At 59.2% G+C, this 14,657-nt stretch overlaps 1 protein-coding gene across 4 annotated transcripts in view; it reads left to right on the forward strand.

The window, feature by feature from the left end:
• The window catches only part of ACTN4 (actinin alpha 4), a 66,955-nt gene that overhangs the window by 36,796 nt on the left and 15,502 nt on the right, over positions 1–14,657 (forward strand). For 2 of the 4 annotated variants that reach the window (XM_054697142.1, XM_054697139.1), the window contains exons 2-8: positions 4,664–4,778; positions 4,970–5,089; positions 6,877–6,963; positions 7,971–8,058; positions 9,659–9,737; positions 10,772–10,853; positions 11,594–11,679. In XM_054697142.1, the coding sequence (XP_054553117.1) occupies positions 4,664–4,778; positions 4,970–5,089; positions 6,877–6,963; positions 7,971–8,058; positions 9,659–9,737; positions 10,772–10,853; positions 11,594–11,679 (657 nt within the window). Of the gene's footprint in view, positions 1–4,663; positions 4,779–4,969; positions 5,090–6,876; positions 6,964–7,970; positions 8,059–9,658; positions 9,738–10,771; positions 10,854–11,593; positions 11,680–12,693; positions 12,780–14,657 lie in introns of all 4 variants that reach the window. The other 2 variants (XM_054697140.1, XM_054697141.1) reach the window with 1 other exon arrangement.

The raw sequence follows: 14,657 nt of genomic DNA on the forward strand, positions 1-14,657 counted from the left end.
GGGCCCGTCTCACCTCAGTTCTGCTGGATCTGCTTTGTCAGATCAGTACCTAGCGCGCCACGCAGACGTTGTGAATTAGGCGTGTGGCCCTGAGCCAGTCAGCCTCTCCCTGCCTCGATTTCCTCATTTGTAAAATGGCGTTGATAACATCTCATGTTGTCACAGGGCTGGAGGTTTTAAAGAGCTACCATGTGCAAAGTGTCAGAACTAGCAATTAGCAGTTACAGCATAATTACCTGTGGCATGCTCCCCCCCAACCATCAGAACGAAATTCTGTGTTTTGCTTCTTCTCTAATAGGGGCTCCTAGTTGGGCTTTGTCAGGTGGGGGTGTTGAGCCCCCCTTGGGTGAGGCGCCAGGGACTGGATCACTGCTCAGAGGGCTCCAGGGGGTGGAGGGTCCAGGGGGTGCCCCTGGACAAGAAAACCCAACGCTTTGTGCCTGTCCTTCCCCTCGCCCCAACCAGAGGTGGCGGCCCTGGGCCCTCCTGAGTGACACTGGACCCTCCAGCTTGCATTTCTTAGTCACAACCATCGGCATCTCCCGTGTGGCTCCTGCTTTCCTCCTCCTGCCAAGCTTCTCACAGGCCCTGTACCCGCATTTTCTCCTGGTCTTCACACTTGAACCCTGGTGCCTTTGGCTCGGCTTCCACGCAGCGCCAGCCAGTGTGACCTTGGAGGTTGGCCTGCCAGCCTGGGTGGCCCAGCTTGCTCTTCCTCACTCCCTTTCCCCCCCCCAGCCAGACTGTCCCTCCTACAGGAAGGAGGGCCTTTCCCTGTGGGGTCCCACTTAGCTGGAAAGTCACCCTGCTTTTCTGAACAACTCATTCACAAGTCAGAGTTCGAGAGTCACCCCTTTAGGGCAACTTCCCCTCAGGTCCCCTCTGGGAGTGGGGCAGAGGTGGGCAGAGCATGGGCGCTGGAGCCAGAGTACCAGCTGCCAGTCTGTCCCAGGCATGCGGCTCTCTGTGGGCCGGATGCGGCCCCTCTCAGAATCTTGGTTTCCTCTTCTGTAAAATACCAGCAGCCACCTTGTGGGGTGTTACTTCTGTAGTCAGGGAGGTGCTTCAGTGACGGAAACAGCTCCCTCCGCAGAGGGGGAGTCCCTTAAGTGCAGGCCGTGTCCCAGGCCGCTCACTGTGCCCGGGCCCAGCCCCGGCTCGACACTCGGCAAGACTTGGTGAGAGCAGTTGGGCTCTGTCGTTCTCGCTGTGAGGATTTGTGGAGGGGGTGCCGTGGGCAACGAGGCCTCCATCTATAGAAACCACCCCCCACACTACCCACCCCACACATCACAGTCTAAACCCGGCAGGGAGAGGAGGCATTGAAGCAGAATGTTATTTTTGTAACTCAGTAGAAAAAGCAATGAATTTTTAATGTCCTGTTCGAAGTCCAGCTCCTGCTCCCCGGCCACACCGCATGGAGAGGTGGCCATCTGTGGCCAGCCGGTCCCCTCAGGGGTAGCCTCACGAAGTCCAGATGCAGTGCTCCTGAGCCTCCAGTGACAGTAGATGCCGCTGATCTTCCAGAAGGAGAAAACAGGGCCAGGGAGGACACAGAGTGAGGGCGTCGTTCAGGGGCCGGAGCTGCTGTTCCTCTCCCTACCTCTGCAGCCGGGAGGGCCTTCCCCCAAGCACCTGCTCAGAACTCTGCTTGGCTCTGTGCCCGCTTCCAGTGGAGAGACAGCGGTGCACGGCGTTGATTTAAAAATAGACCTTCCTCTGACAGATGTATATAACACAGCCTTGTCTGGCCAGGCGGCTGCTAAGTGATTTGCTTGCGTTGCTTTGTTTAGTCTTCACTTGAGAGGAGGGGTGATTGTCCCCATCCCTCCTGCCAGCGAGGCACTCGAGGCTCAAGGCTTGCCAGGGGTGCCCCACTGGCATGCTGCCTCGATGACAGAAGCAAAATTTGAAGCCAGTTCTCTAAACTCCAAGCCCCACCCCGAGAAGATGAGCAAAGGTGCAGAGACAGGGCAGGTGGGGCTGGTGACCAGACCCTTAGGAGACCCGCTGTGGCGAGGGTTCTCTGGCGCCTCTAAGGTTGGCGCCGATGCTGTCTTTTTTTTTTTTTAAGATTTTTTTATTTATACAAGCACTGGGGTGCAGGCCAGAGGCGTGGGAGGGTGAGAGGATTCACCAGAGACAGAGTGGGGAGCAGAACAGGCAGACTGACTGAAACACACTGCTGAGGGGAGCAGCGGGCGAGACAGGAGAGGTCTACTGCACCATGTGGGTAGCTCCCTGGCCAGCCGGGAATCGAACCTGCGCTGCAGAGGCTGGGGACAGCTTCACAGCGCTGCGCTCAACCCGCTGCGCCACCTGGGAGGCCCGCTGGTGCCGCTTTGAGCAGATCTCCCACAATGTCATCTCCGCGCCAAGCCCAGCCCAGGGGTGGGCGGGAAGCACCATATGTGCCTATGTGCCCACGACTCGCTTGGCATTGACTTTAATACAAGCACCCTGTCGGATGTCTGAAAGCATCTCTCCCGGCTTAATCCTTCCAGCAACTACAGGAGGTAGAGTCTGATAAGTCCTACCGCGCAGGAAACTGAGGCCCAAGTAGTTCAAATCACTTGGCTGAAACACAGGACAGGCTACGGAGCTGGCATCCAGACCAGGCCTGTGCCCTTCCACTGCGGGGTGCTGTTCAGACACGTGCAGGCCCCCAGAAGTGCCTCGGGCAGGGGGTTCTTGCCCTCGGGAAGCTGCCCTGTTGCACCCTCAGCTGTGGAGTGTGCTTGTTCGCTCTGCTGCCCACCAGAGTCCTCCAGGCACAGGCACGAGCAGGGCCCAGCACCCCCAGTGCCTGCCTGCCCCAGCACAGCTTGCCACTGCCCTCTGCTCCCCAAGGTGCCTGGTCTGGTGCCATCTGGGCTTAGGGCACTGCAGAGGCATGTGAGGCGAGGCTGACTCCTGCCCCCAGGGGCCTGTACATATGCATGTGACATCCAGCGACCGGTGAATGTGGCCAGGGAGGTGCTGAGGGCTGTGTGCCCATGCAGGCGGGTGAGCCAGAGCACTCAGTGGGTGGCGGGGGCTGGCGGGAGAGATCCCCGGGGACACAGAGAATGGCTGTTCCTAAGCCCCTGATGTGCTGTCCACGGACAGCGTCGCCTCCAGCCCTCCCATGGGCCGTGGGCTGGGCCATTTCTTCATGGCCACGACTCAAAGGAGGAAACGGTGTTAAGGAGGGTCAGGTAGCTTGCCCGTGGGAACGGCCTGGCCAACGGTGTGTCTGAAGTTGAGGTTGTGTGGGGAGGTGGGTTCGTGTATCCCCCAATGAGAACCTGCTTGGAGGCTCACGTGTGCTTTGGGGAAACAGGAGACAATGCACAATTGTTTAGAGACTGGGGAGAAGGCGCTGTGCTGAGATCTGCACCTCTCTGGATGGGGCTGGCTGCTCTCCTGGGGCTGATTTTGAGGGCTCAGGTGAGGCAGGAGCAGGACAGAGGTGTCCTCGGCTGAGGGAACAGCGTCCTAGGCAAGTGGCCGGGCAGCTCTCTGCCTCCCAGGCGGAGGAACTATTCTTCATGTTGGCAGGGCCGGGTGGGGTGACCTGGGCTGCCGACTGTCACCCTCGTTGGGTTTGGAAGGAAACCTTGAGCCGGTTCTCACTGGTGCAGTGTTAATTAGTTGGCCTATTTGTCTAAGAGGGGCCTGTGCTGAGTCCCTGAATGAGCCTGACTGGTGACAGTTGTCACAACATACGGTGCTTGGCCAGAGGCTCTTTGCAAGACCCCCAGTTGGCCTCTGCTTGCACCCTGGGCATGGAGTGTGCCCTTGCACATTCCTGGCTGGCTGCGCACGTCCACGCTGCCCCCTGCAGACTGATGAGGCAGGGAGAGTTATCTGGGCTCCTGTGAGAAACAGAGGTGTGGAGGGCTGGTTTTTCTCAGACATACTGTTTCTCCAGAAGGCCCCCGGGCACATCCACACCCTCCTTTCTGTCTTGCTTCCCTGGTACTGGTGCCTGATAATGTGCCCAGCAGCAGCAGGATAACTGACTGGTCACCACCAGCAGCCTGGGTGCCCTTTGGTGTCCTGTTTGGAGTTGGGCCTCTGCCCGAAAGTGCCTTCTGTGTCCCAGTGTCCACGTGCCCTGCGATCCTCAGACTCCTTGGGGATGGCGGCATAACCCAGGGCTGGAGGGGCACGGCCTCCCCCTTCCGTCCCAGGTGCACGCAGTGGTCTCTAGAGAGTAGAGGACAGTTGACTTGTGGGGAGCACATTATGTTGTGCTCACATGGGGCTCCAAGCAGCTGTGCTTCTGGCCTTTGGGTGGGGCTAGTTGTTGCCCCCACCAGAGCGGGGGAGAGAGAGACTTGAGGCCCTTATTTTCCACCTGCTTTCCTGCCCCGGGTCACCTGTGTGTCCATAACGGGTCCCGAGTGGGGAGATGGCCTCCTCGAGGGCAGGGACCTGCACCTTGTCTCCCCACTGGGGGCCGCTCGCTGCTGCCAGCCCTTGCTCCAAGGTTGTCAGACCTGAGTTTCAGTCTGGGTGCTCACCTGGCAGATCTGCGAACAACCTGGAGCCTCCAAGTCACCTGCCCAGACCGTAGAGATCAGGCCCAGTGTCCACACAGGCCTGGCCCCGGGTATGTGGCCCGAGAGCCCCTGCCGCCAAGCTGAGCCTCTGGGCGCTTTGTGTTCTGCTTCCCCAGACCTTCACAGCCTGGTGCAACTCCCACCTGCGGAAGGCGGGCACCCAGATCGAGAACATCGACGAGGACTTCCGAGACGGGCTCAAGCTCATGCTCCTGCTGGAGGTCATTTCAGGTGAGGCTCCCTTTGGACGAGGTGTGACCACACCTGGGACGGTGCCTGTCACGGCGGGTCCCGAGTGGCTGCCACCCCGGGTCCCATGGCTACCGCAGGAGAATGGGCTTCACTAGCAGCAAGTCTGGGCATCGGCCTGGCGGGCAGGTCCAAGCTGCCGTGGGGACCCTAACTCTTCTGCTTGCTCTCAGGGGAGCGGCTCCCTAAGCCGGAGCGGGGCAAGATGAGAGTGCACAAAATCAACAACGTGAACAAGGCACTGGACTTCATCGCCAGCAAGGGCGTCAAGCTGGTCTCCATCGGGGCGGAAGGTGAGCTCCTGGGGCGCTCGGTCCCTGCCCTGCAGGCTCCTTGCCCCCTTCCCAGTCCCACCCCGGCCAGATCAGTTCGGTCCTAGTCCAGGAAATCCAGGGCGAGTTGGGCCCCTTCTTGAGGGGGGAAGGGCTTTGACTTGGATCCTGGGTGCCTGCTCACCCTCTTTGTGCTGGGCCTAAGAGGCACCGACAGGCATGTGATGTGGCCTTTCTCTGTGCTGGGAGCACCTCAGCCCTGCCTGCACCTGTGGGCAGGAGGGGAGGCACAGGCCAGTGGCTCAGGGAAGGGGTGCAAGTCCAGAGGTCATTGCCTAGACTCTGCGGGCTGTGTGGATTGGGGAGTTGACCTCTGACCAGTCCAGGACCCCGCCGGGACTGGCTGGGACTTCGGTGCCCCCGTTCAGTGCTGTCCATCCAGCAGTGCGCTCTCGTCAGGCCCCCAGGGTTGAGCTCAGGCACTCTTGGAGAGTAGGTGAGGCCTGGTCCCCCTCAGCAGCTCCCCCTCAGCCTCGATTCGCAGCTCCACTCATTAGTCAGAGCAGGGATTCTGACGCCCTGACATCCATGTTGTCCCAGCTTTTAGAAAAACAAAGAAAACTAATTACGAGTAATGACAGGGCTCTGAAAGTTTGGCCAAGACCCTAGGCCAGAATATGAGTACTGAGTTCCAAGGCTCTACCCCCACCCGGGACCCCTCAAGGAGGGGTGCCAAAGCCTCACATGCCACCATTGGGGGATTGGTGTTTAAAAAAAAAAAAAAAAAATCAAGGGCCTCCCCGGTGGCGCGGCGGTTGAGCACTGGGTTGCGAAGCTGCCCGCGGCCTCTGCAGCGCCGGTTCGATCCCCGGCTGCTCCCCGGCCACCGGAGGAGGGTCCCACATGGTGCGCAGACCTCTCCTGCCGCCCGCTGCTCCCCTCAGCAGTGTCCTTCGGTCCTTCTGCCTGCTCTGCTCCCCGCTCTGGCTCTGGTGAATTCTCTCACCCTCCCGCGCTTCTGACTGTACCCAGTGCTTGTATAAACAGAACAAACAAACAAACAAATAAATAAATAAATAACATGCCTCTATTTAAAAAAAAAAAAACTTAAATCAAAACCTCAGAATTTAATGAGATTTTCTGTCCTTGCCTGGATCTTTCCTCCTGGCTCCACTCCAGCCTTCTGCTTCTCACAGCTGCATTTATTTTGCTCAAACATTAGCCTGTAAACACAGAAGAGGTTAGAGGAGAGACCCGTGGCCCTCATCACTTTTCATTTGGAGAAAAACTCAGTCTAAAAATGTCCTCTGTTCATGCCCAAGCTGGTTCATTCCCAATCCCTGTGGCCGTCGACCTCGGCACGCAGAACAGCATTGTGGAGCCACACCTGAGGGCCTTGGGCCCCATCCCTCCCCGACCCTCCCCAACCTTCCACATGACCTGGCAGCTGCAGGATCGTGGCTTCCTGGCAGGGGACAGGGGTCGGAGGCACAGTGGCTGGTCCTAGAAGCAGTGGGTGGGTGTTTCACGGGAGATGCTGTCTTCTTCCCTCGCCTGAACTTGCCCAAGAGCTGTGGCCTCCTTGATAACCGTGCCCCTCTCCCAGCCCTGCGCACCTGGCACCCGGGGTCACGGCATGGATGGCCTGAATGGAGGCTTCTGTCTGGTGCTCCCCAGAGGGTTCGAGGGACCTCTTCTTCCTCTGAAGGGGCTGCAGGACAGACCTGTAGGCTAATAACCTGGGGCCTGAGGAGCCTCACTCTGGTTTTAGCAACTGTCTCACCCTCCGCCCCCTCCCCTGCATGCAGAGATCGTGGACGGCAACGCAAAGATGACCCTGGGAATGATCTGGACCATCATCCTCAGGTTTGCCATCCAGGACATCTCCGTGGAAGGTGAGGGCCGAGCGCCTACTGGGAGCCTTTTCTCCACACCCTGGTTCCCCCTGAACCCGGGATGGACTCTGTCAGGATTCTGGGCGTTTTGACTTCACACTTGGGACTCTCACAGGACCTAGCCCTGCACAGTACTGGTCAGTGGAACCACTGGTCCAGGTGACAGAGGAGGGGGCCTTGCAGCTGCCAGCTCGGGCATCTACCCTGAGCATTCTCCTTCTCATGGCCCCCATCTCAGGGGATCCTCACCCCACCCTTATGAAGCAGGTCTGGTTGGCCCCATTTTACAGTCAACAAACCTGAATCATGAAGCAAATAGACACAGACTTGGCCAGACTTGCTTCTCCTGACTGTCACACCCCTACCTTTGGGTCTGTGTCTCTGTAGACCGGGGTACAGTGCACCTAACGTCCCCCCATACCCCCCAGCAATAAGCTGTTTCTCTTTCCTCCAAGTGCCTGTATACACCATAGGCTGAGAAAAGCCCCCAGGACCAGCATGAGGAGCAGGCTCCTGGCGATGGCTTCAGGGGTGGCCAGAGCTGTCCACAGGGTTGGGACACCTAGGTGCTTCCCCCTCCCCTCCCCTGAAGCAGTGGCCTGATCTGGGAGACCCTGGGTGGGCAGAGAAGGTATGTGTGTCCCACTGCTGTCTTCACTGTTTGGAAGAGGCTGAGGCCAGCCTCAAAGACTTGCCAGGCCTGCTCCGAGTTCTGGCCACTAAGAGCACAGCCTCCATGCTCAGAAACCTGGCACTGCCCTGCCATTGCTGCTTCTTGGGTGACCAGGCAGATGGCTGTTCCCTCAGGCTGTGCACACAGATCTGCAGGGCCACCAGCAGAGACCAGAGCACGGTGGAACCAGGAGGCACTGTCAGTGCTGCAGCCTTGCCGTGGGCCCTTTGCCCAGGTCATCCGACCCCTGGCTCTGAGCTGGACCTTCCATTCAACTGTGTGGGTTCGGCAGATTATTTGGAGCCAGTGCTTACCAGCCCCCTGTGTTTTGCAGAGACCTCTGCCAAGGAAGGTCTGCTTCTGTGGTGCCAGAGAAAGACGGCCCCGTACAAGAACGTGAACGTGCAGAACTTCCACATAAGGTCAGCGCCCATCGCATTGCCCAGCCTCTCCCCCACCCACCGCTCTTCTCCTGGGACCTGAGCCACTGCCTTCACCTGCCCTCCTGTCCTGTGTTTTTGTTGTGGGGGTGGATGCTGGCCCTCAGGGAACCCATCCCTGGAAGGGCCCTCCATCTCTCCAAGGAGGAGGCAGTTGCCTTGCCAGCCTGGGCCTAAGGCAGTAAGGCCCGGGCCTCCTGTCCACCTTGTGAAGTCTTCTTCCCAAGCAGGGTGACTCTCAGAAGCAGCAATAAAGCTCTTCCTTTAGGCTGACCTCTCAGTAGGAACCCACCCTAAGAATTGCCAGTGAATGTAGTGTCGGGGAAAATGTCCTCTGTATCTGCCAACTGAGCAAGACTCGGCCCTGCACTCCCAGGGGGAGAGGGGAGTGACCTGAGACCAGCATGGTCAGTGCCGTGTGGGACTCAGGGGGCGGCAGCGGGCAGTGTGGGTGTGTAGGCTTTAGGGGTGGCCCTGAGGTCAGCTCTGACCTGGCCTTGTGACTTTACCCCCTGAGCCTCTGGTGTCCCCCTGGGGTGGAGGACCAGGACAGGGCACACATAGGAATGAAGAATAGGGCCTCACAGGCTGCACAGAGGGCCTGCCAGGCCCTCAGGCTCTCCCGGGGCCCTGGCACTGGATGTTAGGGACCTTTCCATTGTGCCCTGTCGTTAATAGCCCATGGCTCCTCCCCGGGTCTCCTCTGTGTGTCTCCTTCCTTTTCCTGCCACCGACTGGCTGGTCCTCCCTGCACTTTTCGTTCGTTTGTTTGTTCAGTCAGTAATTATCTGTGGAGTGTCTGCTGTAAGCCAAGACGGGGGTTACGGCTGCAGCAAAATAAAGGCCCCACCCTTGGAAAGTCACTACAGCAGAGGGGGGACCACTAGTTTACAATGCAAAAGAAACCAGCTATACAGTTTCAGGCAGTGAGAAGTGTTGTACAAAGACGACAACAGGAAGAGGTGGTGGAAGGTAACTAGGAGACCGCCTTCGTCGTGGCGGCCTCTCTGAGCTGGTGACGTTAAACTTGACCTGGGAGGCACGGGTCCTTGGAGGATCTCGGGGAGAATAATGTGCCGTGTCCAGCTACTGAGCAGCCATCGTTTTCTTCTTAATAGAGACCCTCGGGCCCACTTGTCAGGCCAGTCAGGGCGCTGAGGTCACGCTGTGCAGACAGCCTCCCACAGTGGCCCTGGGGTCTCACTTGCCAGGGCTCAGCGGGCCGTGGCCGTCCCAGCAGCCAGCAATCAGAAAGAACTTGTCACGCCAGACACCGGTCTGAGGGTTTCATGTATTTGCTCTTTAATTTTCACAACAGCCCTGTGAAGTAGGTACCCTCATCATCCCTGTTTTATAGACTCAGAAACGAGGTTGTGGGGTCTCGCTGGCCGCCAGTAGGAGAGCTGGGATTTGGCCCCAGACCACCTGGCTCTGGCAGTCATGCTCACAGCCACTTGCCACGCCGTCTCCCTGTAGCGCTGGCAGTGGGGAGCACCCTCAGTGACCCGGGACTGCTCCTTCCTCTTGAGGCCTGGGCCCGTGACCCTGAGAGGCCCCCGTAACCTTGCTTTTCCCTCCCCAGCTGGAAGGACGGCCTTGCCTTCAATGCCCTGATCCACCGGCATAGACCAGAGCTGATTGAGTATGACAAGCTGAGGAAGGTAGGTGTCCCGCCCCCGCAGCAGCCCGCAGACACCAGAGTCTCCTCCTCTGGGACATCCCTTGCGGCATCCAAACCTGGACTCTGCCCTGAGGGGCAGGTGGGAGAGAGCCTGTGCCAGGGGTCTCACCCTTGCTTCCCTCAGGGACTCTCCCCTTCTTCATGGCCTTGCAACTGCCCTCAGGGCTAGCCATGCCTTCCAGCTCTTTCCTTCACCTCCCAGATTCTGGAATCATTTGCCCTCTGCCCTAGGGGGAGAGGCAAGGAATTCCAAGTCACTGTCAGCAGACATTCCCTGGGCAGGGTCCTGATAGTGCTTGCCTGTGTAAACCGTGTGAGCCCCAGACCTGTCCTTCCGGAGCTCCGATGTGGGGGGAGGGGGGTGCACAGCACAGTGTGCTCAGGGCAGACCTGCCACACGAGGCCACACGTGTGTTCAGGCTCAACGGGGATGAGGAGGGACAGGGCCAGACAAGGCTGCAGGGTAAAGTCGGGGACCTGGGCTGGCGTGGCGAGGGCAGGGCCTCTAGAGGAGGTGGCCACTTAGAACCAGAGAGGGCATTCCCGGCGGGGGGCACGGCCCGCGTGCAGCTGGTCAAGCCTAGGGGCTGCTGCTAGACAGCAATGAAGGCTCGTAAGGGAGGGTCAGAATGAAGTGGGCTTCGGCCGTGTCAGTGGTTGGGAGATGGCGTGGGGGTGGCATGGAAAGCTGGGTCTACTCCCCCATCCCAGTGCTCGCGCAGCTCTGGACCACGCTTCCTGGGATTCGGAGCAGGACTCGCTCTGGGATCTGGATGGCGGGATGTGGGTAGAGAAGAGCGTGCCTGTACCTTGTGTCCTTTATCTGAAGGTCCCCAGAAGTGTTCCCTCAGGCGGGAATGGCCTTTATCTAGCTGCTGTCCTTCCCCACTTCCCCCCAACCCCGGGTGAATCCTGCCCAAAGGACTCTTCCCAACATCCCTCGCTGCCCCTCAGCCCCAGGTCCCCTCTGTTTCTGCACCCCGCCCCTGCTGAGTTCTCGCTCCCTCCCCCCAGGACGACCCGGTCACCAACCTGAACAATGCCTTTGAAGTGGCTGAGAAATACCTAGACATCCCCAAGATGCTGGATGCTGAGGGTGAGTACATCCCTTTAGTTCAGTCAGCACCCTGTTTCGTGGGCCTGTCTCTTGGGAACTTCAGGGAGCTGGCAAGAGCTGGCGAGGATGCCAGATTGAATCCGGGTGAACCGGGGACATTGGTGTCATCCAGAGAGCCAGAGCGGAAGCAGCCTGAGCAGGCCAGTCACGCTCATGTCTGAGGGATCGGGAAAGAGAGCTTGAAGACCATCAGCTCTCTGGGGATTGCTGCTTGGGCCAGGGCCCAGGCCCCTTGCCAGGGCCGGACTTGACTGAGTCCCACCCCTTCCAGAGGGGTGTGAGGTGGCGGGGCTGAGACTGACTCCAGCAAATGGTCCGGGCCTCTGCCTGCCCTGCCTGCCGCAGGCGTGGAGTCCAAGCCCTCCGTAAGGGGCGTTTTGTTTCCCTTTTCCGGCTTTGCTCCATTTCCCAGCCATGCACCCCCCCGCCCGGCCAGGACCCAGGCCTCCGGTGGCCCTGGGGGTTGACTATGCAGCAGCCCCTTGAGGCCATTCTCAGAGAAAGGAAGTAGCCTTGTTTTAACTCAGTTCCCACAGCCTTGGCCTTTCTAGAGATCACGGGGCATGGAGGGGCTGAGCCCACTGGAGTTTCCAGGGATCTCTGAATCAGCTCTGAGGGTACTTCTCCTGGTTGTCTGTGGCCTTGGGAGCCATTGGGTCTCCACGAGCCCCCCTCCCCATCCCCACTGGGGCAGTTTAACCCTTGTCGTTCACTTGCAGACATTGTGAACACGGCTCGGCCCGACGAGAAGGCCATAATGACCTATGTGTCCAGCTTCTACCATGCCTTTTCGGGAGCGCAGAAGGTACCGGGCAGGGCCAGGCAGGCCCACCTCGCCGCCACTGCCCAATGCCACTGCTGCCTCTCGCCTCCCATGCTCACCTCATTTCTCTTGCAGACGGCAGTGGCCTCTCTCAGACTGGAAGCCACCCCCCCGACTCCTTGGTATCCCTGCCCACTCAGTCCTCGCACACACTGTCTGTTGAGAGTCTGGTCTGCGCCAGGCTCTGTTCTAGGCACTGAGGATATAGTGCCCAGTTAGGCAGCACCCCTGCTCTCACAGAGCCTGTTCCAGAGAGTGAGACAGACAACAGGCATGTCCACAGAGTCACTTCAGGTAGTGATAAGCTCAGTAGAGAACATGGGGCAAGATGCTGGGATAGAGATGTTTGGGGACTTCGTCGTCAGGGGCTTCAGGGGAGGCCCCTGAAGGGCACTGTGGGAAGGCCTGTGGAGTGCTGCGCAGGAGCTGCCAGATGAAGGTCTGCAGTGAAAGTGTTCCAGGCAGAGAGTTGAGCAAGTGCAAAGGTCCTGAGGCAGAAGTGAGCTTTGAGTTATTCATGGAATGACCACGGAGCAGTAAGAGAGTGGAGGAGAGGCGAGCCACGAGCTCGGAGAAGGTGACAAGTCAGGGCATGTGGACCCATTGCAGCCTGGGGCTGAAGAGCTTGGGCTCTTCTCTAGGACCCCAGGAGACTGTTAGGGAGTTTCTGCTAAGGTAGTAAAGACACGGTGTCTTTTCCATTTTCAGAAAGATAAGTTAGCATTTGACTCCTCCGGCCCAAAACAGGCTTCCTTTCTAGAGCTGATGGCTAGTGTGTCTCCATCCCGGCCTGGTTACCACAAGAATCCAGCTATTCAGACTCCCTTCTTCTCTGCACACCTGGGCCAGATGTGGCCACCCAGCCGGAGCCGGGGTCTGGCTTCCAGTCCAGAGCAAGCGCTATTCCTCCCGCATGAGCCTCGGGCCCGGCCCTGGCCGCCCTCCCTGCCTCTTTCACTCTCTCCTGCCTCTCTCTCTCTTTCTTTCTCTGTGCAGATATTGTAGGCACTCTGAGGCCAGATGAGAAAGCCATCATGACTTACGTGTCCTGCTTCTACCACGCTTTCTCGGGGGCTCAAAAGGTGAGCTGGGGCAGGAGCACCCTTCGCTGCTGTGGCTGGACACTTGCCCTCACCATCCCTGTCATCCCCACCGCCCAGCTATGGGTTGGCACCCTGCAGCCCATGGCCACTTGAGAACTGACATGGTCAGGGCCAGTTTCTGGTGATCATGGGGCCTCTGGTGCCACCGCTGAGCCTGCTAGCCCAGTGCTGAGGCAGCACCCCGAGGTGGGCAGCTGTGCCTCAGTTTCTCAGGCAGGACAGTTGAATCCTAGCAGCGCGTTAAATGGCAGAGCTGGTATCTGAACCCTCCCCTGACCACACAGTCCCTCTCTTTCTGTGCTCCACACTGGACATCCGCCTGCTACCCCTTTCACCAGAGCACCAACTTTTCTACCCGCCTGGGTTGCTGCTTCCCTCCCCACCGCCCAGGAAGGCTCGGCACGAGCAGCTCTGACTTCTGAACCTGCTCGCCGAGCCATTGACGCAGGCAGCAGTCGCGTCTGTTGCCCTTGGTGGCTCCCCTGAGCCTGGGCAACCTCATGCTGCCCCCACTGCTCCTGTCAGGCCCCCTGCTTCCAGAAGAGAAGAGAGCCCTGCATGGAGGCCAGGGTACCTCCAGCCCCTGCTTGCCTTCTGGTGTCTGGTCTTAGCGGCGCCGGAGGGCAGGCAGATGGGGAGTGCTGAGCACTGAGGGTCTCCTGCACACCCAGGGCCAGACCACTGTGCCAGCCCTATTTAAAACAGGAGGAAATTGAAGTGCCTCAGGACTGGGCAGTGCTGGCCAGTGGGCTGCCTTCCTCAGAGCCACTGGCCAGCCCAGGCCAGCCCATGGTTGCCCTGGCCTCCCGCACAGTGTGACCTTGGCGGAGTCACTTCACCTCAGCCCCCCCCCCACCTGTAGAATGTGGTGGGGCCTATCTCAGGATTGTTTTTTGTTTTGTGGGACCCTCGCTGGTGGCCGGGGATCGAACTGGCACTGCAGAGGCTGCAGGCAGCCTCGCAACCCAGCGCTCAACCGCTGCGCCACCAGGGGAGGCCCTATCTCAGGACTGTTGTAAGGATGAAGTGAGCGCCTGCAGCTGGCAGCTAGAACAGCGCCTGGCCTGTTCTGTCAGTGCTCCATGACCCCTGACCAGAGAGCCTGTCTCCTGGCCTCTCACCACCTGCTCGGTGCATGGCCAGAGCCTGTATTTGGAATGTGGCCCAAGGACAGGGCAGGGAGCGTGGAGGGGCTCCTCACCCTTGTGGGAAGGCGGCTGGGCAGCGAGGGAAGTGGCTCTCCACAGACCCCACTAACAGCACTCTTGCCAGTGGACTCGGCCCTGGCGGCCCCAAGCTAACCCCCCTGGCCAGTGCACACCCTCACAGAGTGTCTTCTGCCCAGACTGCCCTCCTGTGCTCAGGGCTGACCTCCAGTGTGACCTTGAGGGCTTTGTGGGGGAGGCACTACAGGGAAGCCCAGGCCCAAGCATTTGGAGGTTTTTGAGGCAGTTGGGCTCAGAAGGCTGTGACCAGTCCTCTCCTGTCAGGGAGGAAACAGGGTCAGGCTGTCGAGAACTGCCCGTTCGCCAAGGGTTGAGGGGGACCAGGCTTCCCCCAGCCTGTGTCCACTTCAAGGACAGCCTGGCAGTGCCTTTTTTTTTTTTTTTTAAAGATTTGTTTATTTATTTATTTATACAAGCACTGGGTATAGTCAGAAGCGCGAGAGGGTGAGAGAATTCACCAGAGCCAGAGCGGGGAGCAGAGCAGGCAGAAGGACCGAAGTACACTGCTGAGGGGAGCAGCGGGAGGCAGGAGAGGTCTGCACGCCATGTGGGACCCTCCTCTGGTGGCCGGGGAGCAGCCGGGGATCGAACTGGCGCCGCAGAGGCTGCGGGTAGCTTCGCAACCCAGCGC

Source organism: Talpa occidentalis, unplaced genomic scaffold, assembly GCF_014898055.3.
Source record: "Talpa occidentalis isolate TD23 unplaced genomic scaffold, MPIMG_talOcc4v2.1 talOcc4.17, whole genome shotgun sequence".
Taxonomy (NCBI): Eukaryota; Metazoa; Chordata; class Mammalia; order Eulipotyphla; family Talpidae; genus Talpa; species Talpa occidentalis.